The sequence below is a fragment of the Cetorhinus maximus genome, chromosome 19, assembly GCF_964194155.1.
Source record: "Cetorhinus maximus chromosome 19, sCetMax3.hap1.1, whole genome shotgun sequence".
Classification (NCBI taxonomy): Eukaryota; Metazoa; Chordata; class Chondrichthyes; order Lamniformes; family Cetorhinidae; genus Cetorhinus; species Cetorhinus maximus.
Window position 1 is genome coordinate 93,334,587 of NC_135897.1, and position 26,987 is coordinate 93,361,573.

The 26,987-nt window shown below is 45.0% G+C and overlaps 1 protein-coding gene across 1 annotated transcript in view; it reads left to right on the forward strand.

Annotated features, from left to right (window-relative positions):
* Nucleotides 1–9,387: 9,387 nt before the first annotated feature.
* Nucleotides 9,388–26,987, forward strand: part of slc7a14a (solute carrier family 7 member 14a) — a 91,115-nt gene continuing 73,515 nt past the window's right edge. The window contains exon 1 of the mRNA XM_078564397.1: nt 9,388–9,716. Within this exon, the coding sequence (XP_078420523.1) occupies nt 9,413–9,716 (304 nt within the window). The 5' untranslated portion in view covers nt 9,388–9,412. The remainder of the gene's footprint in view (nt 9,717–26,987) is intronic.

Consider the following 26,987-nt stretch of genomic DNA (forward strand, 5'->3'; position numbering starts at 1 on the left):
ATGTTGCCTCTCCCTATCTCTTCTGCCAAAATGCATCACCTCACGCTTCTATGTATTCAATTTCATCTGTCACTTGTCTTCCTATTTTGGTAGCCTAAGTCTTGTTGCAGTTGACTGGTATAATCCAGAAAAGGAGTGGTCCTAGTACTGACCCTTGGGGAACACCACAGTCTACTATTGAGTGGTCCTAGTATTGACCCTTGGGGAACACCACAGTCTACTATTGAGTGGTCCTAGTACTGACCCTTGGGGAACACCACAGTCTACTATCATCTAGCATGAAGAACAACCATTTACTGCAATTCGCTGATTTCTGTCCTTAAGCTAATTTTTATCGAAACTGACACTGGCCCTCCTATTCCATAAGTCTCAATTTTGTTAACCAGCCTTTAATGTGGTGCTTCATCAGACACTTCCTTAAAATCCATATGGACAACGTCCACCATTCCCTTTGCCAAACTTCTCCGTTACTTCATCAAAAGATTCAACTGGATGTGTCAAGAATGATCTGCCTTTTGCAGATTCGTACTGGCTCTCCTTAATTAACTCAAACCTCTCCGGATGCTTGTGATAGGGAAACTTTGGGAAGTCAGGAGGTGAGCCATTCACAGTCCTGCTGTCCTCTAAAACAGTTCTTAACGTAGCCACTGAAGTGTGAATTAGGCTTTATAAGACCCAGAGCACCAACGGTGTGAGGGTTGTCAAACATGCCAGCTATTAATAGGAGAATCCTCAGTTGTCCAATGTTGTCTCAGATGATTATATTTAGTTTATTAATTCTGACATTCAAGCTCCCAACATACCTGTGGCTTTGTGCTGATGCTGAATCTTTTCTGGACCACGATCCCTGTGACTGGAGATTAAATACCCAAGACTTTTTGTTGCTACTGGCTTTTCTGAGATTTCTTTCCTTATGTTTTTATCCTTTTGAGTCAGACCTCCTCAGTTGTTCAGTGCTCCCTGAGATGGAGTTAAGACTCACAGACCAAGCCCTGAGATTAGCCCCTGGTCTGTACAGAGTCAGCAGTTCTCAGTCAGACTCAACAAACCACCTGCAACCAGGAAGGGAAAGGTTAGCCAGGGTCCACGTTCCTGCTTACTGTGCAATAATCAGTGGTGGAAAGTCCTCCAGTGCCTATTGGTTGAAAACAGGATTGAAACTGATTGTGATAACCTGGATGGTCGATGACGAGGTTCACATGCGAAGACTGGTCATACTGATGAATGTGCCGCAGGGCCACCAGAGACTGAGCAAAATCAAGGGAAATCCAGGATGTTGCACGCCCAGGGGAAAGTGGGTCTTGGAGGTGGGAAGAGAAATGGAGCTGGGTGTGGAAGAAATAGAACTGGAAGGAGAGAAGGATGTGATTCAGTGGGAGATAAACAGGGCTCAGGGAGAGAAGTGGGGTTCTTAAATGGCCTAGCAGGCCACTAAGTTGCATTCAAGAAGATGGCTCCCCAACACCTTCTCAAGAGCAATTAGGAATGGGCAATAAATGATAGTTTTGTCAGCAACACCTGCATTTCATTAGTAAATAAAAAAAATGTACATTAAATCACAATAAGAACTTGAGTCACTTGAGGATGGTCTGCAGTGACTCCTCTGAAAGATCACATAAGATCAGAAAGCTTGATGACTCATGTAACTAACACACACACACACACACAAATGCAAAGTATCATGTGCACGCAAATTCAGAAATGTGCACACCTGCAACAACTTACATCCATAAACAAATTCATGCCTGCGCTCAAACACACGCAAGGCACATAAATAATGTTTGCTCATGCACATGATAATACTCTTATCTGAATTTTTCTGTTTCTTTAAGCTTCCTGGAGAATTTTCCAGCTTGAACAATAGATCCAACACAAGCATGTCATATAAGAATTGTTGAGAGCACTTTTCTAGGTACTTTTGCTCAGGGATTGTTGGCAGGCTGCATGAGTTGTGTTCACTGGGTGAAGCGCAGAGTGTGAGCGAGGTAGAAAGAAGGAAAATTAATTTGCATCTATATTGTCCTCACGGCACTCCACAATGCTTTACAGCTGTAGAATTGCTCTACGAAGTGTAGTCAATGTTGAAATGCCGGAAATATGCAGCCAATTTTCAGACAGCATAATCCCACGGACAGTAATAAGATCGTATGCTCTTTGGTAATATTGGCAAGGATATTAGGGGTTGGGGAAGTCCTCTGTTCTTCTTCAAATAGTGGCAGGGGATAGTTTACATCCACCTGTACAGGTATAATCACACAATCACAGAATGATGATGCAAAGGGAAGCCATTCAGCTCATCGTGCCTGTGCTGGCCCGGTGAAAGATCTATCCAATTAGTCGCAATTCCCTGCTCTTTCCCCATTGCTCTGCAAATCTTTCCTTTCAAGCATTTATCCAATTACTTTTTGAAAGTTACTATTGAATCTGCTTCCACCGTTCTTTTAGGTAGTGCAGTCCAGATCACAACAACTCACTGAATAAAGACAATTGATCTCACCTCCCTTGTGGCTCTTTTGCCACTTATTTTAAATTTACACCCTCTGGTTACTGACCCTCGTGCCAGTGGAAAGTGCTTCTCCTGTTATGAGAAGCGAGATGATGAGTAACAGCGGACGAAAATAGTCCTGCACTGGTGAGGTCTCGTCTGATTGCTATCCAGCCCTCAAATCTGCTGCTTTTAAATACACAAAAGTAATGGAGTTCCTATTCCACCACCCTCATTGGAAATTCTGGATGTTACATCTAAAAATCTCAAGGCAAAACTCTTGGCCCAGATCCTGAAAATATAACCAGGGATAGAGACAGCAGTGGAAATCTCCTCTAGCACAAACACTTCTCAATTTACATCAGATTGCAATGCCCACCAGTTACGTGTGCTGTCAGAGTTGTTCTGCTTGTGAGGCCTGTTTTAAGCTGGTCAGGTTCATTAGACATGCATCATAAGAGATTGTGTTTGTGATTAACTGTATATTATTACTATTGATCTCAATAATGCAGTGAAGCTGCGGTCTGTTTTAATTGAGAGTTTCATTATTCTGCACTCCAGGACTGTGGCCCTGGTGCATTATTAATGAAGACTCAGCACTTTAACACCCCCCCCCCCTGCCCTACTCCCCTGCCCTTCCCACATCCTCCCCAGCCCCAAATGCCCATCAAGGTGTCAGCTGTGGCTTAGGGGTAACATCCTTGCTCCTGAATCACAGGGTTCTGGGTTCAAGCTGTGTACCAACTGAATTTCCTACCTTACAACTGTGATTGCACTTCAAAAATTACTTCATTAGTTGTAAAGCATTTTGGGGTGTCCTACTGGCTGTGAAAGCTACTACACAAATGCACATCTTTGTTTTTATCCCTTGTCACCATGACCAGTGGTGGTGACTGGAATATGTATATCTGCTGTACAGTTAAAAACGGTGAGAAGGATGCTTAGATATCAACAGATGTGAGTCATGCCTCAGGCTGGCACTCCTGCCTCTCAGAAGGTCTCGTATTCAAATCCCATCGTCGAGGTTTATGTGCACAATCCAGGAAGGCAGGTCATGACTGGTGCTATATAAATGCAAGTTCTTTCTGTCTTTAACTGCTCAACCTTTCCACTTTCTACTCATCAATTTGTTTGTTGCTGCTCTGGGAATCATGAGGTTAAGCAATGAAATTGTGATTTGATGGAGGGAATGATCAATCATCATTTCGGACTATCAGCAGGGTTCAGGTCAGATTGTTCCTTGAGGACAGTAGCCTGTTCCAATCACTAAGAAACAAAAGAGAGATATTTGTTCAAAATTGTTACTAAGGGATTTCTGTCCAGCCACAGTGAGAAATACATGAAATGGATTTCTGGATAGATTAATTGGAAGGAAATATGCGAGTTATTTAAGAAAATATTGGATTCAGCAGTGAGGAGATCATAAGATGTCCCTGCATGGATGAACTGAATTGGGCTGAATGGATCTTCTCTCTCGCAGTAACCCTTGTGATATTGAGTCATGAATTATGTTGTTATGCAAATCCGTCTTTCACACCTTGATTGACCAAGAATGACTTGTGGCCCAGCTATCAAACATATTAATCCAAATTGGGCTTCTGTCATCCTTCAACTCATTCCGATCATTCGATCTCTGTGGCAATGCCACACTGTGGTGACTTGTCCACTTTGGTTCTCTTCCAATATATTCTCCTTCCAACTATGAAGGGACATTGCATTATGGATGAGCTGAAGTACTGTTTTTAATCATTATCCAGCTCAGAACTGTTAATGTAATCTGAGAGCGAGGCTTGAAATGATAGCATGACTCAATTTTAGCCTGTGTCATGTTATACCCTGTCTAGTTCAGCGGACTACTGACATCACAGCTGACTGCTGATCTAACTCTTTCCATGTCAGAATCCTGATATGTAGGTCAAAGTCCATGAGGTGTCCTGTATTCCCCCATTCAGCTTATTCTCTAGAGATCTGTTGGTTCTGTACATTCTGATTAATATCCCTTTGGTACTATAATCCATTTTAATATGCTTCAAGTTGATACCTGCTGCTCTTTCTTGCAACGACAGAGTGAACACATGTTTCTTATTTCCCGCTCTGGCATTCTCTCCTCACAGTGTTTTGAGCTGCTAGGGTTGAATATCACCAGTGCCGGCTTCCCTAAACACATTGTATTCTTAACGTATGGGTATGGCAATTTTTTGAATAAAGAAGATGATAGGAATTGTAGTTGCCATTACAGATCAGCTTCCAAGGGGATTGACTTTTTGAGTGGCAGAAATGTGGTGGTGAAGCAGATAGATAAGAAAAGCCATGTGATTAAAACCTTCAAGACTACAGTCCAACCAAAGTTGGCCATCTTAATTTAGAGAATGATTAAACCTAGTCTCATCCAAATCAATAAGATATTGACTAGTGATCAATAGCAGGACTCTAGGTTAACCTTTAACCTTTTTAGCCCAGGAACCAATTACACAGAGGAAGAATGAATCAAGGCAATATAAACTAAATGATACAACTTTAAAGGGGTTGTAGGAACAGGGAGACTTAGAGGTTTTATGTATACAAAATTTTGATGGTGGCAGCTGACAATGTTACTGGATTAATAACCCAGTGGCCCAGGCTCTGGGGACATGGGTTCAAATCCCACCACAGCAACTGGTGAAATTTAAATTCAATTAAGGAACCTGGAATTTAAAAAGGTAGTTAGCCTCAGTAATTGTGACCATGAAATCATTGTCAATTGTTGTAAAAACCTATGTGGTTCAATAATGCCCTTTAGGGAAGGAAATCTGCCATCCTTACCTGGTTTGGCCTACATGTGATTCCTACAGCAATGTGTTGGCTCTTAACTGCCCTCTGAAATGGCCCAGCAAGCCACTCAGTTATATCAAAATGCGACAGAAAAGTCAATAAGTAATGAAACCGGACGGACCACCTGGCATCGACCTAGGCACTGGAAATGACAACGGAAACCCAGCCCTGTCGACCTCTGCAAAGTCCTCCTCACTAACATCTGGGGTGTGTACCAAAACTGAGGGCTGTTCTACAGACAGGTCAAGCGACAGCCTGACATTATCATCCTCACAGAATCCTCCCTTACAGACAATGTCTCAGACACGACCATCACCACCCCTGGGTATGTCCTGTCCCAGCGGCAGCACAGACCCACCAGAGGAAGCGGCACAGTGGTATACAGTCAGGAGGGAGTTGCCCTGCGAGTCCTCAACATTGACTCTGACCCCATGAAATCTCATGGCATCAGGTCAAACATGGGCAAGGAAACTCCTGCTGATTTCCATCAACAACCCTACCTCAGCCGATGAATCAGTGCTTCTCCACGTTGAATACCACTTTGAAAAAGCACGGAGGGTGGCAAGGGTACATAATGTACTCTGGGTGGGGGCACTTCAATGTCCATCACCAAGAGTGGCTCAGTAGTACCATTACAGACTGAACTGCCTGGGTCCTAAAGGACATAGCTGCAAGACTGTGTCTGTGGCAGGTGGTGAGGGAACCAACAAGATTTGACCTCATTCTCACTGATCTACATGTCGCGGACACATCTGCCAATGACAGTATTGGTAGGGCTGACCACCAGACTTATGGAGACTATGACTTGTCTTCACATTGAGGATACCCTGTATCATGTTGTGTGGCACTACCACCATGTTAAATGTGATAGATTTCAAATAGATTTAGAAACTCAAAACTGGGCACCCTGAGATGCTGTGGGCCATCAGCAGCAGCAGAATTGTACTCAAACACAATCTGTAACCTCATGGCCCAGCATATCCCCCACTCTACCATTACCATCAAGCCAGGGGATCAACCCTAGTTCGAAGAAAAGAGCAAGATGGCATGTCAGGAGCAGTACCAGACATACCTAAAAATTAGATGTCAACCTGGTGAAGTTACAAAATAAGAATACGTGCATGTTAAACAACATAAGCAGTATGCGATAGACAGAGATAAGCGATCCCAAAACCAATGGATCAGATTTCACCTCTGCAGTCCTGCCACTTCCAGCCGTGAATGATGGTGGACAATTAAACAACTAACTGGAAGAGGAGGCTTCATAAATATCCCCATCCTGAATGATGGGGGAGCCCAGCATATCAGTGCAAATGACAAGGCTAAAGCAGTTGCAGCCATCTTCATCCAGATGTGTCGAGTGGATGATCCATCTCAGCCTCCTCCAGAGGTCCCCAGCATCACAGGTGCCAGTCTTTAGCCAATTCAATTCACTCCACACGATATCAAGAAACAGCTGAAGACACTGGATACTGCAAAGGCTATGGGCCCTGACAATATTCCGGCAATAATACTAAAGACTTGTGCTCCAGAACTAGCCGCACCCTTAGCCAAGTTGTTCCTGTACAGCTACAACACTGGCATCTACCCGGTAATGTGGAAAATTGCCCAGGTATATCATGTCCACAAAAAGCAGGAGAAATCCAACTGAGCCAATTGTTCCCCATCAGTCTACTCTTGAAAATTAGTAAAGTAATGGAAGGGGTCATCGACAGTGCTATCAAGTGACACTTACTCAGCAATAACCTGCTCACTGATGCTCAGTTTGGCTCCTGATCTCATTACAGCCTTGGTCCAAACATGGACAAAAGAGCTGAACTCCAGAGGTGAGGTGAAAGTGACTGCCCTTGACATCAAGGTAGTATTTTAATGAGTGCAGCATCAATGAGCCCTAGCAAAACTGGTGTCAATAGGAATCAGGAGGAAAACTCTCCACTTGTTGGAATCACACGTCGGACAAAGGAAGATGGTTGTGTTTGTTGGAGATCAATCATCTCAGTCCTGGGACATTGCTGTAGGTATTCCTCAGGGTAGTGTCCTAGGCCCAACCATCCTCAGCTGCTTCATCAATGACCATCCCTCCATCATAAGGTCAGAAGTGGGGATGTTCACTGATGATTGCACAATGTTCAGCACCATTCGTGACTACACAAACACTGAAGCAGTTTGTGTACAGATGCAGTAAGTCCTGGACAATACTCAGGCTTGGGCTGGTAAGCGGCAAGAAACATCCATGCCACACAAGTGCCAAGCAATGATCGTCTCCAACAAGAGAGAATCCAGTCATCTCCCCTTGACATTTGCTAGCATAACAATGACTGACTATTAACATTCTGGGGTTATCATTGACCATAAACTGAACTGCACTAGCCATATAAATACTGTGGCTACAAGAGTCTGGGAATTCTGCAGGGAGTAACTCACCTCCTGACTCCCCAAAACCTGTCCACCATCTACAGGTCACAAGTCAGGAGTGTAATGGAATACTCTCCATTGTCTCTATGAGTGCAGCTCCAACAACACAAGAAGCTTGACAGTATCCAGGACAAAGCAAGCCGCTTGATTGGCATCCCATCCACCACCTTCAACATTCATTCCTTCCAACATTGACATACAGTGGGCAGCAGTGTGTACCGTCTACAAGATGCACTGCAGCAACTTACCAAGGCTCTTTTGACAGCACCTTCCAAAACCACGACCTCTACCACCTAGAAGGACAAGGGCAGCAGATGCATGTGAACACCACCACCTGCAAGTTCCCCTCCAAGCCACACACCACCCTGACTTGGAAATATATCGCCGTTCCTTCACTGTCGCTAGGTCAAAATCTTGCAACTCCCTTCCTAACAGCACTGTGGGTGTACCTACACCACATGGGCTGCAGCGGCTCAAGAAGGCAGCTCACCACCACCTTCTCAAGGAATTAAGTCTGGGCAATAAATGCTGGCCTGGCCAACGAAGCTCACATCCTGTTACAGGAGAAATAGAAAAATTGTTGAAAATCTGTTTAAAAAGTTTATGGCGTCCCTTAATTTCAGAAACAGAGGTAGAGTATACAAAAGCAAAGAAGTTATGCTAAATATTTCTAAATCATTGGGTAGGCCCAGGCTGGAATATTGTGTAGACTTCTGGGCATTACAGTTCAGGAATGATGTATGGCCGTGAAGGGTTTGCAAAGGAGATTTACTAGAATAATACCTGGATGCAAGCTTCAATTATGTGGAGAGACAGGAAAGGCTGAAATTTTTCTCCTTCGGGCAGAGAAAGTTAAGGAGAGAATTAACTGAGATGTTCAAAATGGTGCTGATAGAGTAGATAGGGGAAAACTGTTTCCAGTGGCAGGAAAGTTGGTAATCAGAGGGCACAGATATAAGCTAGTTGGAAAAGTAGCCAAAAGGGAGATGAGGGGAAATGTTTTAAGCAGTGAGTAATTATTATTTGGAATGTATTGCCAGAAAGGGTGGTGGAAGCAGATTCAATGGTAACTTTCAAAAGGGAATTGCATAAATACTCGAAAAGAAAAAAATTGGAGAGTTGTGAGAAAAGGTAATGGTGCGGGACTAATTGGAAAGCTCTTTCAAAGAGCTGGCAGAGGCACAATGGGCCAAATGGCCTCCTCTGTGCTGTGCCATTTTATGATTCAATGAATTCGATAAATCTGATCATTTGTGGGAATATCACCAGGAATGAAATAACCATGAAGCTGTTGGATTGTTACAAAAAGCCAACTGGTTCACTAATGTCCTGTGAAGAAGGAAGCATTCTGTAGTTACGCAGTCTGGCCTTTATGTGGCTCTGATCCCACACCAACCTTACATAAATGTGAGTTGTTGGGTAAGAACACTCCCTTTAATATTTCTGATTTTTCCTGTGGACACTGTCCCTGAGCACTTTCTGAAGAATTCTATCTTTGTCATGTTCTTTTCCCAGGTTCAACCAGTTTCCAGGCGTCAACATTCACTTGGACTTCAGTACAATGTTCTTAAAGGCTTAGAGGATCTTCCTGTGAATGGCTGGGTTCTCTCTTGTTGCCATTTGGATTCTCCGCTGAACAGCTTTGGATCCCAATAAGACCCTTCACATCAGCAGAAGTACGCACCCCCACCATTTGCTGCGATGAGTGGATTCCTCTCGTACCTGGACCCTCGGCGGGTTCACTGGGGTGCTACATGGATGGCATTGCACTCGCGGATTCTTCGCACCAAGCCCGTGGAATCTATGCTCGAAGACTCCAACCAGCAAGGATCGGGTCACTCTAAACTGGCCCAGGTACTCACCACAGTCGACCTGGTGTCTCTCGGAGTTGGCAGCTGTGTGGGGACTGGCATGTATGTGGTATCAGGACTGGTGGCCAAGGAGATGGCAGGACCCGGTGTGATTGTGTCATTTATCATCGCAGCAGTGGCCTCCATCTTATCAGGTAAGCGAAAGAATGATTAAATATTCATGTGTCCTTCCCCAATGTCAAGTGGTGGGTTCACTGCGTGGTGTGGCACTGAGTCCTGTAGACCAGGAAGATCCACGGTTCAATTCCTGATTTGTGCTTATTTGATTTCAGCTGGTGCCAGTGTACAGGAACAGGAGAAGGCCATTCAGCCTCTCCAACCTGTTCCACTGTTCAGTTAGATCATGGCTGACTTATACTTTGAATTTAATTTACCTTCCTTACATGGTTCAAAAAGGAGCAAAAATGCTGAACTCTTGAGGTGAGGTGAGAGTGACTGCCCTTGGCATCAAGACTGCATTTGACCGAGTGTGGCATCAAGAAGCCTTAGCAAAATTGGAGTCAATGGGGATCAGGGGAAAACCTTCCACTGGTTGGAGTGATACCTAGCACAAAGGAAGATGGTTGTGTTTGTTGGAGGTCAGTCATCTCAGCTCCAGGACATCACTGCAGGAGTTCCTCAGGGTAGTGTCTTGGCCCAACCAACTTCAGCTGCTTCATCACTAACCTTTCTTCCATCATAAGGTCAGATGTGGGGATGTTGTGCTGGTGATTGCACAATATTCAGCACCATTCACGACACCTCAGATATTGAAGCAGCCCATGTCCAAATGCAGAAATACCTGGACAATATCCAGGCTTAGGATGACAAGTCGCCACACAAGTGCCAGGCAATGCCCATCTCCAACAGGAGATAATCTAAACATTGCACCTTTATGTTCAATGGCATTACCATCACTGAATGCCCCACTATCAACATCCTGGGGGTAACCATTGACCAGAAACTGAACTGGACTAGCCATATAAAAACTGTGGCTGCAAGAGCAGGTCAGAGGCTAGGAATCCTACGACGAATAATTCACCTTCTGACTCCCCAAAGCCTGTCCATCATCTACAAGGCACAAGTCAGGAGTGTGATGAAATACTCCCCACTTGCCTGGATGAGTGCAGCTCCCACAACACTCAAGAAGCTCGACGTCGTCCAGGACAAAGCAGCCCGCTTGATTGGCACCACATCCACAAACGTCCACTCCCTCCACCACCGAAGCACAGTAGCAGCAGTGTGTACAATCTACAAGATGCACTGCAGGAATTCACCAAGGCTCCTTCGACAGCACCTTCCAAACCCACGCCCACTACCATTTAGATGGACAAGGGCAGCAGACACATGGGAACACCACCACCTGGAAGTTCCCCTCCAAGCCACTCACCATCCTGACTTGGAAATATATTCCCGTTCCTTCACTGTCACTGGGTCAAAATCCTGGAACTCCCTCCCTAACAGCACTGTGGGTGTACCTACACCACATGGACTGCAGCGGTTCAAGAAGGCAGCTCACCACCACCTTCTCAAGGGCAATTAGGGATGGGCAATAAATGCTGGCCCAGCCAGCGAAACCCACGTCCCGTGAATGATTATTTAAAAAATCCATATCCCCTGATATCTTCGGCAAACAAAATCTACCAATCTCAGTTTTGGAATTTTTAATTGATTCCAGCATCCAAAGGCTTTAAGGGAAGAGTTTCAAATTTCCACAACCATGTGAGTGAAGAAGTGCCTTCCTTGTTCACCCCTGAATGCCCTGGCTCTAGTTTTAAGGTTATGACCCACCCCCACCCCTTATTCTAGAGTCTCCAATCAAAGGTAGTAGTTTTGCTCTATCTACACTATTGAATCCCTTAAATCATGTTAAACACCTCAATCAAATCACACCTCAACTTTCTAAACTTGAGGAAATACCAAGCAGTATGTTCCCTGGGCTTTGTTCTCACAGGTAGGTTTGGGAGACTCGGGAAGCAGTGGCTCAGACTTTGCTTGTGGAGACTGAACCATACGCCTGGATCTTGTTTGCCTCGAGAAGACATTTAAAACCACTGCTCCTTCCCCACCAAGATTTATTATCATGTCAGGTACCACTGAAGTTCTGGTGACACCACAGAACCCCAATTTGCACCTGTTAATGAGGCCTCTGTTTGATTCAGACAAGAGCCCTGGCTGCCTAAGAAAAGACCCCAGTTAAAGCGACAATAGGTGGGAATTGAGACAGAATGGTGCACTAGGTTTTCAGAGATGATTTTTAACTGCGCTGCAGACCCTGTTTCCGCTGTGCTGGATGGGTTATAATCACAGCTGCCTGGGAGTGAATTTTATTGGTGGTAAATCCAATTATCTACAACTAAACTCCTATTGATACACTGGAACGAGATTCCCCCAGAGTTACAGTGGTGGAGTGGGAATAATCCCAAGAAAATTAATCTGCTCCCCGACCCCGCTCACTGGATCCTACCAATGCCAGCCTCTTACCCTGTACACTGCACAAACTTTAGCTCATCTGAAACTCTGCTACCCGTATCCTGACTTGCACCGAGTCCTGTTCACCCATTATTCCTGTGCTCACACTGCCTTCCACTCCAGCAGCGTCTGTTTTGAAATTTTATTCTCCTATTCAAATCCCTCCATGACCTTAGCGCTCCCTATCTCAGTAATCTCCTCCAGCCCTACAACTCTCTGCAGTCCTCCAACCCTGGTGCATCCCCTATTCCCATCACTCCACTATCATGCTTCCAGCTGCCCAAACTCTAAGCTCTGGAATTCCCTCGTAGATCCCTCCACCGCTCTATTTCTCTCTCTCCCTCCCTTTAAGACATGTCCTAAAACTAACCTCTTTGACCAAGCTTTTGTTCACCTGTCCCAATAACTCCTTGTGTGGCTCGGTGTTAAGTTTTGTTTGATAATGGTATTGTAAAGGGCCTCGAGATATTTTATTATGTTAAAGGCGCAAATAAATCAAGGTGTTATTGTTAACAGAGAGTTGGCTTTTGAAAGGGAAGAAAGTGGTGGGATCCAGGAAGCAGACAAAAGGAAATTGGGGTGTGAATGGTCAACTTCTGTTGACCAGTCCAGAGGGATCAATGGGCTCTTTCTGTGCTATGAAAAGTGCTTCACTATGGGATCACTGTTTTATGTTAAAGTTAACTAGTCCTGTCCTATTCAAATTCTTTTTGGTTACTTGATCTGGAGGAGGCACCTTTTCTGATGCAGCCCACCCAGCTGCCAATCCTTCCACCTCCTTTTCCCACCCCCTACCTCTCCCAACTGCCCCACCAATTGTCGACTCCTGATTGTGGAAATGGACCATCATCAATGGTTTCATGGTCACCCTTACCGAGACTAGCTTTTCAATTCCAGATTGTGAATTGAGTTTAAATTCCACCAGCTGCCATTGTGGGAGTTGAACCATATCCACAAAATATTAGTCTGGTCCTCTGGATTGCTAGCCCAGTGACATTACCACTACACCCCCTTCTCCCCCTCATGAGTCATGGGGCTGCATATTAGGGGAAGTGGGGGTGTGGGGAGGGGCGATGACTCAGCCACCCCCAAAGCAGAAGCAAAGTCAGTGGGAAGCTGACTCACTCCACACCAACCCACCCCGCAGCCAGAACCCGCTGCTGGTGGGCTAAACTGCCTGCCAGTGGTTTAGGGAGGGGGGCAGGGGGGTGGGGGTGGGGGTGGTGGGCTTTGTTGAGCAGGCGGGTGGGAATTAGTGATTCAGTAACACGGCTACACCCCAGCCCACCCTCTCTTTTTCTTTCATTCAGGTTATCTTAACTTGAAAAAGAGAGCCATGCCATTCCAAGAGAAATATTACATGCATTGAATGGAATCTCATAGAACACAACACTGAATGCTTGTTCTTAAGCCAAACCACACTACTACACAATGGCAATCTGTCAATGCTCACCCTGTCTAATTAATGTGTTTGTAACATATCCAGTATAGAAACCTGAATTATTGATATGCGTCATCTGTTCCACATGCTTCCTCTGTTGCTCGTGCTTTTCAGTGATATGTAACACTGTGCCCAACTATCCCTAGAAACATTGGGCTGTATTTCACACGCTCCCACCGGGCATGTTTTCGGGGTGGGGCGGTGGGGTGGGGGGGAGGGTGGGGCATGTAAAATGTGGAGGGTGCCAACTCCACCACCTTCCCGCCCACCCCCAATACTATCCCCATAACATGGTAGGTGGGCGGGCGCCAAGGTTGGCAACTCACCCACCATATCTAAGTACATAATCAAGGGTCAATTGACCCTGATAATTCGCTGCCCATCCCATAATACTGCTGTGGGCAGGAGTGGGCAGGCTGGTTGTTTTATAACTTTTGAAAAGGGCAGGAAGGTGTGTACTATCTTTATGGGGGTGCCCTTTCTGCATCGGGCAGCCACTCTAAGATAATAGCCCCCCTCCACTTTCTTCCCACCCACCTGCTCAACAAAACCCGCCGCCCCCACCCCCCTGCCCCCTCCTCCCTAAACCACTGGCAGGCAGTTTAGCCCACCAGCAGCGGGTTCTGGCTGCGGGGTGGGTTGGTGTGGAGTGAGTCAGCTTCCCATTGACTTTGCTTCTGCTTTGGGGGTGGCTGAGTCATCGCCCCTCCCCACACCCCCACTTCCCCTAATATGCAGCCCCATGACTCATGAGGGGGAGAAGGGGGTGTAGTGGTAATGTCACTGGGCTAGCAATCCAGAGGACCAGACTAATATTTTGTGGATATGGTTCAACTCCCACAATGGCAGCTGGTGGAATTTAAACTCAATTCACAATCTGGAATTGAAAAGCTAGTCTCGGTAAGGGTGACCATGAAACCATTGACGATTGTCATAAAAACCCATCTGGTTCACAAATGCCCTTTAGGGAAGGAAATCTGTCATCCTGTCTGGCCTACACGTGACTCCAGACCCACAGCAATTGTGATTGACTCTTAACTGCCCTCTGAAATGGTGTGTTAACCACTTAGTTCAAGGGCAATTAGGGATGGGCAACAAAGGTTGGCCTTTCCAGTGATGCCTAGGTCCCATGGAAGAATAAAAAAAATGCACAATTCCCTGAGTCACACAGAGCAGAAAGGTCCATGATTTCAGCTTGTGTCTGGGCTGAGTATGGGTCTCAGGCCTGTGTAAAGGGGAAACATAAAATAGACCAAGAGAGTTCCTCTCCTGGTCTCTCACTTCATTTACCCCATCATTGCCACCATGCCTTCAACCACATTGTCCCTGAGCTCTAGAATTCCCTTCCCAAACCTCTCCATCTCTCTCTCCCCCTTTACCGCTTACAACCCTACCTCTTTGACCAAGCTTTTTATTAGCTGTCTTAGTATCTCTTTCTTTAGCTTGGTGTCATTGTTTTTTCTGATTATACTCCTGTGAAGTGCCTTGGGATAGTTTGCTGTGAGTGCTTTATAAATACAAGTTGATACTGTTCCCTGTGCCAGAAGGGTCAGTAGCCAAAAGATATAAGGTTGTTGTATTATATCTTTCTAGATTAATGCAAGTGAAGTTGAAGGCAGGTGTAGAGATTGAGCACAGATCTTTAGTGAATGCTCCTTATTGTTGCTACATGTGCTGCTCACGGTGCAGAATAGCTAAATAAGATGGCTGCTGCATCACATGGCATTGCATCACTTCCTGTGCATTTACATAATTATATGTTGAAATGAGTATACTTTCCATATTAGCACACACGCTATCACAACAAAGGTAACTGGCAAAAGAACCAGAGGCGTGATGAGGAAAATTTTCTTAACACAGCTAGTTGTTATGATCTAAAACACAGGGCCTGAAAAGGTGGTGGAAGTAGATTCAATGGTTAATTTCAAAGTGAATGGGATATATAGTTGAAAGGAAAATTTTTCAGGGCTATAGCAGGCAGTGGAACTAGTTGGATAGCTCTTTCAAAGACCCATCACAGGCACGATGTGCTGAACGGCCTCCTTTTGTGCTGTATTATTCAGTGATACTATTTACTAACTCCTCCTGTAAACTGAGGTTGAGGATCAGGTTCAGCTGTACTGCTTTCTCCACATCCAGTTTAGGTTTACAGGTGATTGATGCGCAACTGACTGATGAGCATCTTTGAAAGTGTAATCCTGCAGTCTTCATGAGAATTGGTAAAACTGGGGAAAAGAGGGATATGCTGAATAAAAGGGAAAGAGGTGAGGAGCATGAACTGTTAATAACTCTTTCATCCACTTTATCCTGAGTCCAAAATCCTTAGACCAGGACGTGTCTCATTGTGATCCTCAACTTGCAATGACTTCTGTAGAATTAAAAGCATAGAAACAGGTCATTCAGCCCAACTGGCCCATGCAGATGTGTATCTCCATATGAGCCTCCAACAATCCCTACTATTCTCACCCAATCAGCATATCCTTCTATTCCTTTCTCCCTCATGTGGTTATCTAGCTTCCCTTAAATGCATCGATGCCATTCACCTCAGCTGTTCCCCTGTGGTAGTGAGTTCCACATTCTCACCATTCTTTTTACGCCAGACATGTTTTGGAACGAGTCTGAGATTCTCAATCCCTATGTAGATCCTCCAGGGGCAAGGTTTAGAGTTCGGTGTTGGGGCTGGTGGGGGGTGCTGCCAGGAAACAGGCTGCTGCCTGCAATCGGCCCCTGACCACGATTTCATCAGTTAGAGGCCAGCCAGTGTGAAAGGCGCACTGGAAGGCTCAGCACTGCCTGGGTGGGGGTGGGCGGGAGGAGGGTGAGCGCTGAAGTCAGCACGGGCATGGGCGAGCGCCCACAGAAAGCTCCCTGAAGGCAGAGAGCTGAAGAATTCAAATCCAATAATAACAGGTTTTAAAATCCAGAAAAAAATTCCCATGCATCAGAAACAGTCGCCTGAACATATACAAGATGAAAATTCTGTCCAAACGTGTTTTTTTTCAAAATTAATATCGGAAACCTCATTCCGCCCCTGGATGAGGTTTCCTCAAAAAGGCAAAGGTACCCGGCCGATTTGCCCATCCGCCAACCGTATTGTTGGACGGGCAGTGAAAACTCATGGTTGACTAATACGTTAATGGCCTTAACATGCCTCGCACTGCCGACTCTTGAGGTGCCTGCCGACCAATATATCGCGCGATTGCGCGATGACATCGGGACGCTTGCCCGACGTCATCACGCGCTAATTCACGCTCGAGCATGTCCAGCATGCCCAGCATGCCAAGCGGAAAACTCTGCCCCAGTTGTGAGCTTGACTCAGATAGTCACACTCTCACCTCCGAGCCACTACGTCGTGGGTTTAAACTTCACCCCCCCCTCCACCTCATTCTGAGCATGATGACAATGCTGATAGTTTATCAATCATTGCTGATAAGAAGTGAATGATTCATTTCCAATTCATTCATAGAATCATTAAAGGAGGCCATTCAGCCCATCATTTCCATTCCAGTTTTCTGTAACAGCAAGTCTGCTAGTCCCACTCTCCAGCCCTTTCCCTGTAGCCCTGCGATTTTTGTCCTCTTCAGGTGCTTATCCAATTCCCTTTTGAAAGCCATGATCGACCCTGTGTCCATCACACTCTCGGGCAGCGCATTCCAGTCCCTAACCACTCACTATGTAAGCACGTTTTTTCCCATGACACCTTTGGTTCTTTTGGTTCTCAACATTTCCAGCAATGGGAACAGTTTCTCCCTACCTACTCTGCCCAGAACCCCCTTGATTTTGAATACCTCTTTCAAATCTCCTCTCAAACCTCTTAAGGAGAAAAGAGCCAGCCTCTCCAATCTATCCACGTAACCGAAGTCTCACATCCCCGGAACCATTCTTGTAAATCTTTTCTGCACCTCCTCCCATGCCTTCATATCCTTCCTAAAGTGTGCTCAGAATTCAACACAATACTCCGGCTCAGGCTGATCCGGTGTTTTATTCCTGACATGAAACTCCCGAAACAAGTTCTCTTGGAGCTCCGACACTGCAAGCGAGCCCCAGGAGGGCAAAGGAAACCCTTCAAGGAAACCCTCAAAGCCTTCTTGAAAAAGTGCAACATCCTCACCGACATCTGGGAATCCCTGGCCCAAGACAGCCTGAAGTGAAGGGAAAGCATCCGGGAAGGAGCTGAACACCTCGAGTCTCATCATCAAGGGTTAGCTGAAGCTAAGCGTCAACAGTGAAAGGAGCGATTGGCAACCCGGGCACCCCACCCACCCGGTCCCCACATCGCTGTCTGCCCCACCTGTGACAGAGACCGTAGGTTGCACATTGGACTCTTCAGTCACCTGAGAACTCATTTTTAGTGTGGAAGCAAGTCATCCTCATCCCCCAGGGACTGCCTAAGAAGAAGAGGTTTTATAAAGGTTTATTCTAACTTCCTTGCTATTGTACTGTATGCCTCTATGTATAAGGCTGAGAATCCCCTACTAACTACTTTCTAAACCTGCTCTGCCACCTTCAGTGATTTTTGCACATATATCCCCAGGTCCCTCCTGCTCCTGCATCCCCTTTAGAATTATACCCTTTATTTTAAATTGCCTCTCCTCATTCTTTCTACCAAAATATATCACTTCATACTTCTCGGCAGTAAATTTAATCTGCCACATATCCGCCCATTCCACCAGCCCATGTCCTCCTGAAGTCTATCATTATCCTCCCCACAGTTCACAATTCTTCCAATTTGTCAGTTTTCATGAATATGCAGTCCAATTTTCATAAGAAACATTTCCCCAACACACATGACATCGGATGTCAGATTGACCCTGGTACAGATCTTTCCCTGATTTCTTTCGGGTTTTCTGCCCTTCAGTTAGCTGCTTCAAGCTAGGCAGGTCCTCAAGGGGCAGTACAGAGGGAGTGCTGCATTGTCAGGTGTGCTCTATTTCAGATCAGATGTTAAACCTAGTCTCCATGTAGCTGCGGTAAAATACCTCGCAGCACTAGTTGGGAAAGACAGAGTTACCGAGGTACCTGCTGAAATTCAAAGAACAGATTAGCCTGTCATTCAGCTCCTTTACTGTTTGTCAGATCTTATTGAGCACAGATTGGCTGTTGTATTTGCAACATCGATTGCACTTGTGAGGTAATTTGTGATGTTCTGAGATGGGGACTGAGGTACTGTATAAATTGTTGACTGTCTTATCTTTCAAACACACAGTGCTTTTCATGATCTCAAAATATCACAAATGAAATTATTTTGAAATTTAGCCACTGTTGTAATGTCAGAAACACGGCAGCCAATTTATGCCCAGCAAAACCCCACAAACAGCAATGTGATAATGAGCAGATCATGTGTTTTTCTTTAATGTTGGGGGCACAAACGTTGGCTCTGGTCACAGGGGATAGTAACAACCCTATGGTGCTGCACAGGGGACATTTGACATGTATATTTGAGAGATGGAGTATTAATTTTACAGGAAAAACGTTGTCCCTGGTTTCTAAGCAGTATCATTCCTGCCATCTTGAGCATCGTTGATTTCCTAAGAGGCTCAGAGAGGAACTTTTCAGAATATTTTTCTTCTTATTGGCCCTGGGCCCTGGAGGAGGAAGGGGGATGGGCATTGTTGTGGGGGGGAGGGGAGGAAGTGGCTCATCATGTTGCTCCAGCCAACTGTGCAGTTGGCAGCTTTGATAGAACAGTTGATCTTTACCTGCCTGTAATTTTTTGTGAGTTTGTGTAGAGCGGGACCTGATATCTTAAAACAAAAAAGAAATGTGCTGATGCAGCTTGCATTGGAGCTGCTGGCAGTCTAAGCGTTAAAGGATCGCAATCACACTGAATCATTCATAACTCTGTGTCCATCTCTGTTCATCCTCCTCCTTCAACAGATGGCTTCTCTCTATGTGAGCGTCCATCTTAATTCCTGTCTGCTAACTCAATATTGCCATAGTAACGCTTGCGCACACACGTAATTCTTTCCCTCTAGAGGTCCTTCTCTGACCTCTAACCTCCAAACCTCTGTTTTTCTTTCACACCCCTGCCTGTCTCTCTCAACATGATCAATGTGAGGACAGTCAGTGGCCATCTGAACTTATGTTTGTCACTAGCTACAAAATCATTACTTTCTTGAAAGTCACACAGCCGCCTTCTCCTGCTCTAACCCCTTCTTTACCAGGAGCTCAGGCAGTGGAACTCCTCACCTTCCTTAGCCGCCTCCTCCTCATATTCTTCCTCTCGGCGCAGACTTGTCAAAACCCAACTCATCTCACCTGATTCCCATTTCCTTGTCTCTGCCACTGTGTATAACCTCAAGGGATCTCCCGCACAGTTTGATCTGACTTCTTTGCATTAGAAAAAATCCCTAAGGATCATTTTTAGGGACACTTTTACTCAACTGGTCACCTACCTGCATCTCGAAGAATTGACAGCGATTAACTCTAATCATAGTTCTATGTCCGAGTGCCATCTGGCACCTTGCCCCCTGTCAGATAGCAATAATGAAACAAGCATTGCATTGTTAGAAAGAAGCTGTGATACCTTCTGTGCCATGGTCTACAGGAACTTGGAACACAAGAAACATTAGAAACATACTCAGCAACACCTCCTTGTCATACGTCGTAATCCCACTTAATCTCTTCCTCACCATTTGCTTCAATCCAACATTTTCCAGGATTTTAATAAACTAAGGAGAAATTGTTTCCATGGGCAGCGGAGTTGGTAACCAGACAAAACAGATTTAAAGTAATTGGCTAAGGAGCAAAAGGGGAAGTGATTGAGGGGAATATTTAAGATGTGAGTTTTGATCTGGCAGGCTGTGCCTGAAAGGGTGCTGGAAGCAGATTAAATTGTAACTTTCAAAAGGGGAACTGGATAAATACTTCAAGCGGAGAAAATTGCAGGATGGTAGTAAAAGGGGAGGCAAGTGGGCCTAATTGAATAGTTCTTTCAAAGAGCTGGTACAGGCACAATGAGCCGAATGGACTCCTTTTGTGCTGTATCATTGTAATGACGACATACTGGACAGGTTTCAACAAGAAACAGATAACTTTATTACAGACAGCCTTTCAGATGCTACCTGCTTGAACCAGGTCCTTGACAAGAAGCCCTGCCCCCCGGATTAACCGCGCCTAGGGCTTATTGGTCGGAGCCTCCAAGAACAGCCATGTGACTCCTGATAGGAAGTAAGAAAGGCCACATCTTCAATTACTACATTTTCTCCCCTTCAGTTTTTTTTACAGTTTCTATTTACAGAGAACATCTGAATATCCCATATCCCACTATGTCTATCTATCTATATTATATATAATATATATATATATATAGATACAACTCAAGTGATTAAAGATGAAATGTCTGAGATGATTTCCTTATTCGGTTAGAGCGGCGTAGCTCTATCACTTGAGGTTCTTCCACTGGATCGACATGATCAGGAACTGCAGCACCAGGCGTATCATTAGAAAGTGGCAGTTCAGGGTTTGGTAACGCTACAGAGACATCGGGCATGTCTATTCTGTCACCAGGTCAATCTGTCACCTCAGGGATTGATGGTTTGACGTTAATCACAGGCGGAATAGCTGGTTATTGGACTGCCTCTATATTCCTAAGATGGTCCATATGTTTTCAAACAATTCAGTCTTCCACTTCCACCTGGAAGGACAAGGGACCAGTTTCTGAGGCAATTGTACCTTGAGCCTAAAAGGTCCACTGCCAAAATTCTGGGGACCAGTTTCTGAGACAATTGTACCTGGAACCCAAAAGGTCCACTGCCAAAATTCTGTACAAAACTGTGTCTCCTACAGTAAATCCTTGAGTTTTGCTATGAATATCGTGATTCAATTTTCGTTACTCTGATTCTTCTCTAACTTCCGCTCTAAGTTTGGAAACACCAGGCTTAACCTTGTACATAGGCCGCATTTCATCAATAATTCAGGCAGTGTAGAACCCGTAGCTGAATGAGACGTTGTATGATAATTGAGAAGAAAGCGGGAGAGTCAAGTTTCTAGACTACCCCCTGTTGACTACCCCCTGGTGACCTCTTCATTCCAGATTTGAAAGTCTGCACAGATCTTTCAGCTTATCCGTTTGATGAAGGATGATATGGTGCTGTTTTAATATGTCTGATTCTATTTAAACGCATGAATCTCTGAAACTCTGCACTGGTGAAGGCTGTACCATTATCAGAAATGATGACTTCCGGTAGGCCATGTACACTAAAACATTGACGCAGTTTTTCGATAGTTGCGCTCGATGTCAGTGATTGAGCTCATACACATCTATCCATTTAGAATGCACATTTCCGATCAATAAAAACATGGTACCTAAGAATGGTCCTACATAATGAATATGTAGTCAAACCCAGGGTCGACCAAGCCACTCCCACAGATGCAGTGTAGCTGAAACAGCCAACCTTTGTTGTTGCTGACAGTGGAGACAGTGCTTGACCATGCTTTCAATGTTATTGTCAATGTCTGGCCACTAGACGTAGCTTCGCACAAGCATTTTCATCTTCGATATGCCGGAACGCGCACTGTGAAGCTCTGTCAAGAGTGGTTCTCTTCCTTGCGAAGGGACAACGACTCTTGATTCCCACAACAAGATTCCATCTTGACCACTTATGGGCATGGAATGATCTCATCTCTTCAGACACTGGTAAATTTGACCACCCTTGCAATACAAGGTCTCTGACTTTCAACAAAATTAGATCTCTGTAATGTCTTTGCACACACAGGCGAAGAATCCAAGAAATTCAGTATTAGCACAACTTCTTGTGGTACTGGGGCATGTACAATGCTATCTGGTAATGGGAGATGACTGAGTGTGTCTGCATTTTCAATATACAAGCCAGGACGGTACATAAAGATATACTCATAAGCAGATAATATCAAAGCCCAACATTGAATTCTTGCTGATGCTATTGGCCGAATGGCTTTAACCTCACTGAATAAACCCATTAATGGTTTATGGTCTGACACAATGGCGAAATGTCATCCATGCAGGTACTGGTTGAATTTCTTCACTCCGAATATCACCGATAAACCTTCCTTTTCTAGTTGGGGATAACTCTTCTCAACTGGAGAGGGTTCTGGAGACATTGCCAATTGGCCTTTTTAATTCATCTTCCATCCTATGTGATAACACAGCTCCCACGCCATGAGGAGGCGCATCACATGTTAATACCAATTCTTTCGACGGGTCGTAGTATACCAATAAACATGATGAATGTAATAGCTTCTCAACTTTCACAAAGGCTTCTTCCTGTTGCCAATTCCACGACCAAAGGTGATTCTTTTTTAACAAGTCTAATGGTGCTAACACTGTTGACAAGTTTGGCAAGAAGCGACTATAATAGTTGATCATACCCAGAAAAGACTTGAGTTTGGTTCCAGTAGACGGAGAGGGCGCCTCTTTAATTGCCCGAACTTTCTCTTCTATCGGATGCAAACCCATGGCATCCACCCTGTGACCCAGGCAACGTGGTTACCCCCACATCTATAACAGGTTAACCTTGGAGTCGCTGCTGAAATGTTTCTACTAGGCCTTCTCATGTTTCTAACAGCAGATATTGCTTCTCGCTTCGCTGCTGTGTCTCCGGTTTTCGTGCCACACCCGGCGGTAGGTTCCCGCCCCACATGACAAACAGTATATTGTAAAGCCTGCGAGGTTCTCGCAGCACTTTCCATGGCTACTGCTATTTCCAGGGTACGTTTCAAATTGATGCTGACTTCTGCCAGTAAACGGCTCTGAATGGCGTCATCGTGAACTCCACAAACGAATTGGTCCCGCAGCATATCATTGTGCCTCCGAAATCACAGTGTCGCAGTCGCAATTGCTGCGACTTCGATATGTAGGTTGCGATGGACTCTCCCGGGGCCCTTACTCTGGAATTAAACTTAAACCTACGCATTATGGCTTTGGCTGGTAATGCGTTTTCACGAGGTCAACCAATTCATTAAAGGGTTTAGGATTGGGCATGTTCGGGGTCACCAGGCTGTAGATGAGATTGTATGTCTTGCTGCCACATATACACGAAAGGATTGCTTTCTGCTCCTCCTCCGCGGTAACTTTGTTCACTACAAAATCAAAACCAGGGCGCTCTACACACTGGCTCCAGTCTTCCATACTCGCATCATAAGGATCGATTCTGCCGAAGAATGGATTGACTGGTGAGTATTCTTTTCTTTTTGCTTAAGATTTTTGTTGTACACATGATCACAATACGAGGTGCAGTTTGGAGATATTTTACCCTCGTCACCAAATGTAATGACTTGATGCACTGGACAGGTTTCAACGGGAAACAGATAATTTTATTACAGAGAGCTTTTCCGATGCTACCTGCTTGAACCAGGTCCTCGACAAGAAGCCCTGCCCCATCAGATTACCCGCGCTCTGGGCTCTTGGTTGGAGCCTCCAAGAACAATCACGTGACCCCTGATAGGCAGTAGGAAAGGCTATACCTTCGATGACTACAATCACTCTAAGATACTATGGGTTGGCTTTTATTGGCCCTAGCGAGTGGCAGGATTGGAGAAGGGGGCATCAGTAAAATGGTTGGGAGCCACATTGGGCTGGCTTCCTGTCACTGTCCTAAAGCCAGGGAAGTTACCCAGCGGCAGGTTGCACATTGAACCAGCTACCCACTCCATGAAGGCAGGCAGCCAAGTTGCAGAATTAAGGTCCCAATTTTACAGGACCACCAGCAACTTTCCAAAGGCAGGTATACCCCCTGCCACATGGGGAGGCTGCCAACCTCAGGGAAATGGCCTCCCTGCGGTAATCGAGGGGGCCATCGAAGGCAGAGGCTCCCTGGCCCAAACAAGGGGGCCACAGGCATGAAAGGTAGCCCCCTCGAGCCCATTGATCCCCAGAGGGATTTTGTCCCTCCAATCCCGTGAGGCCTACCTCCCTCAGCCTCGAAATTTTAATTTTTACATGACTGTCTGAAGGCACCTCCATTGTGAGTTACCGCCGAGGTCGCCTGCCTGCCTCAGCAGCGCATACCTCGCCCCGTGTATCTTCTGGAGATTCAGATCTGCCAGATCTCTGATTAGACCAGCAACGTCAGGAGCCTGCCTGCTGTCCTTAATTGGATGGTGGACCCACAGGCGGACAAATACATGTAAACATATGAACATACATATGAACTAGGAGCAGGAGTAGGCCACTTGGCCCTTCGAGCCTGTTCTGCCATTCAATAGGATCATAGGTGATCTGATTGTAACCTCCCACCTATCTCCAATAATCTTTCACCCCCTTATTAAACAAGAATCTATCTGGCTCTGCCTTAAAAATATTCAAAGACTCTGTTTCCACTTTTGAGGAAGAGAGTTCCAAAGACTCACGACTCTCCTAGAGAAAACATTTTCCCTCACCTTTGTTTTAAATGAGCCACCTATTATTTTTAAACCATGACCCATAGTTCTAGATTCTCCCTCAAAAGGAAGCATACTCTCCACATCCACTCTGTCAAGACCCCTCAAGATCTTAAAGGTTTTGATCAAGTCACCTCTTACTCTTCTAAATATCAGTGGATACAAGCCTAACCTGTCCAACCTTTCCTCATAGGACAACCCACCAATTCCAGGTATTAGTCTAGTAAACCTTCTCTGAACTGTTTCTAATGCATTTACATCTTTCCTTAAATAAGGAGACCAATGCTGTACACAGCAGTCCGGATGTGGTCGTACCAGTGCCCTGTACAAACGAAGCATAACCTCCCTACTTTTGTAATCAATTCCCTTCATAATAAACGAGGACATTCTATTAGCTGTCCTAATTATTTGCTGTACCTGCATACTAGCCTTTTGTGATTCATGCACTAGGACACCCTGATCCCTCTGAATCTCTCACCATTTTGATAATATGTTTCTTTTCTATTCTTCCTGCCAAAATGGACAATTTCATATTTTCCCACATTAGACTCCATTTGCCAAATCTTTGCCCGTTCACTTAACCTATCAATGTCCCTTTGTAGCCTCCTTATGTCCTCTTCACAATTTCCTACCTATCTTTGTATCATCAGCAAGTTCAGCAACCATTCCTCCTGTCCCTTCATCCAAGTTATTTGTATAAATTGTAAAAAGTTGAGGCCCCTGCACTGATCCCTGTGGCATCACTCGGTACATCCTGCCAACCAGTAAAAGACCCATTTATGGCTACCCTCTGTTTCCTGTTAGATAGCCAATCTTCTATCCATGCCAATATGTTACCCCCTACACCATGAGCTTCTTTTTCCACAATAACCTTTGATGTGGCACCTTATCAAATGCCTTCTGGAAACCTAAGTACAGTACATCGACCAGTTCCCCTTTAATCCTGGAACTCCCTGCTTACATAGGTTTACTAGATTGATACCTGGAATGAGTGAGTTGTCTTATGAGGAAAGGTTGGGCAGACTGGGTTTGTTTCCAATGGAGTTTGGAAGAGTGAGGGGTGATTTGATTGAAGTATTTAAGAACCTGAATGGTCTTGACAAGGTGGATGTCAAAAGAATGTTTCCTCTTGTGGGTGACTCCAGAACTAGGGGTCACTGTTTTAAAATTAGAGGTCGCCCTTTTAGGACAGAGATGAGGAGAAATTTTTTCTCTCTGAGGTTTGTGCAACTTTGGAATCCTCTGCCTCAGAAGGTGGAGACGGGGTCATTGAATATTTTGAAGGCAGAGGTAGAAGATCCTTGTTAGGTAAGAGAATCAAAGGTTATCGGGGTTAGATGGGAATGTGGAAATCGAAACACAAGAAGATCAGCCACGACCTCATTGATTCGCGGAGCAGGCTCGAGGGGCCGAATGGTCTACTCCTGTTCCTATTTCTTACGTTCTTATGTTCTAACAGCACTTTGGGTGTACCTACACCACAGGGACTGCAGCGGTTCAAGAAGGCAGCTCACCACCACCTTCTCAAGAGTAATTAGGGATGGGCAATAAATGTTGACCTAGCCAGCGACGCCCACATCCCATTAATGAATACAAAAAAAATATCCGCAACACATGTGACTCCTTCAAAAAGCTCCAATAAATTGGTTAAACATGATTTCCCTTCAACAAAACCATGTTGACTCTGCCTGATTGCCGTAAACTTTTCTAAGTGCCCTGCTATAACAACTTTAATGATAGCTTCTAACATTTTTCCTATGAGAGATGTTAGGCTAACTGCTCTTTAGCATCCTGTTTTCTGTCTCCCTCGCTTTTTGATTAAAGGAATTACATTTGCTATTTTCCAATTTAATGGAACCTTCCCTGAATCTAGGGAATTTTGGGAAATTAAAATCAGTGCATTAACTATTTCATGAGCCATTTCTTTCAAGACCCTAGGATGAAATCCATTCAGCTCACTGCTCCAACTATTTGCTCAATACCACTTTTCTGGTGATGGTGATTTTCCTGAGTTCCTCCCTCCCATTCCTGATTTACAGCTATTTGTGAGATGTTACTTGTATCCTCTATAGTGAAAACTGATGCAAAATACCTGTTCATTTCATCTGTCATCTCCTGACTTTCCATTGTTAACTCCCCAGACTCACTTCCTATA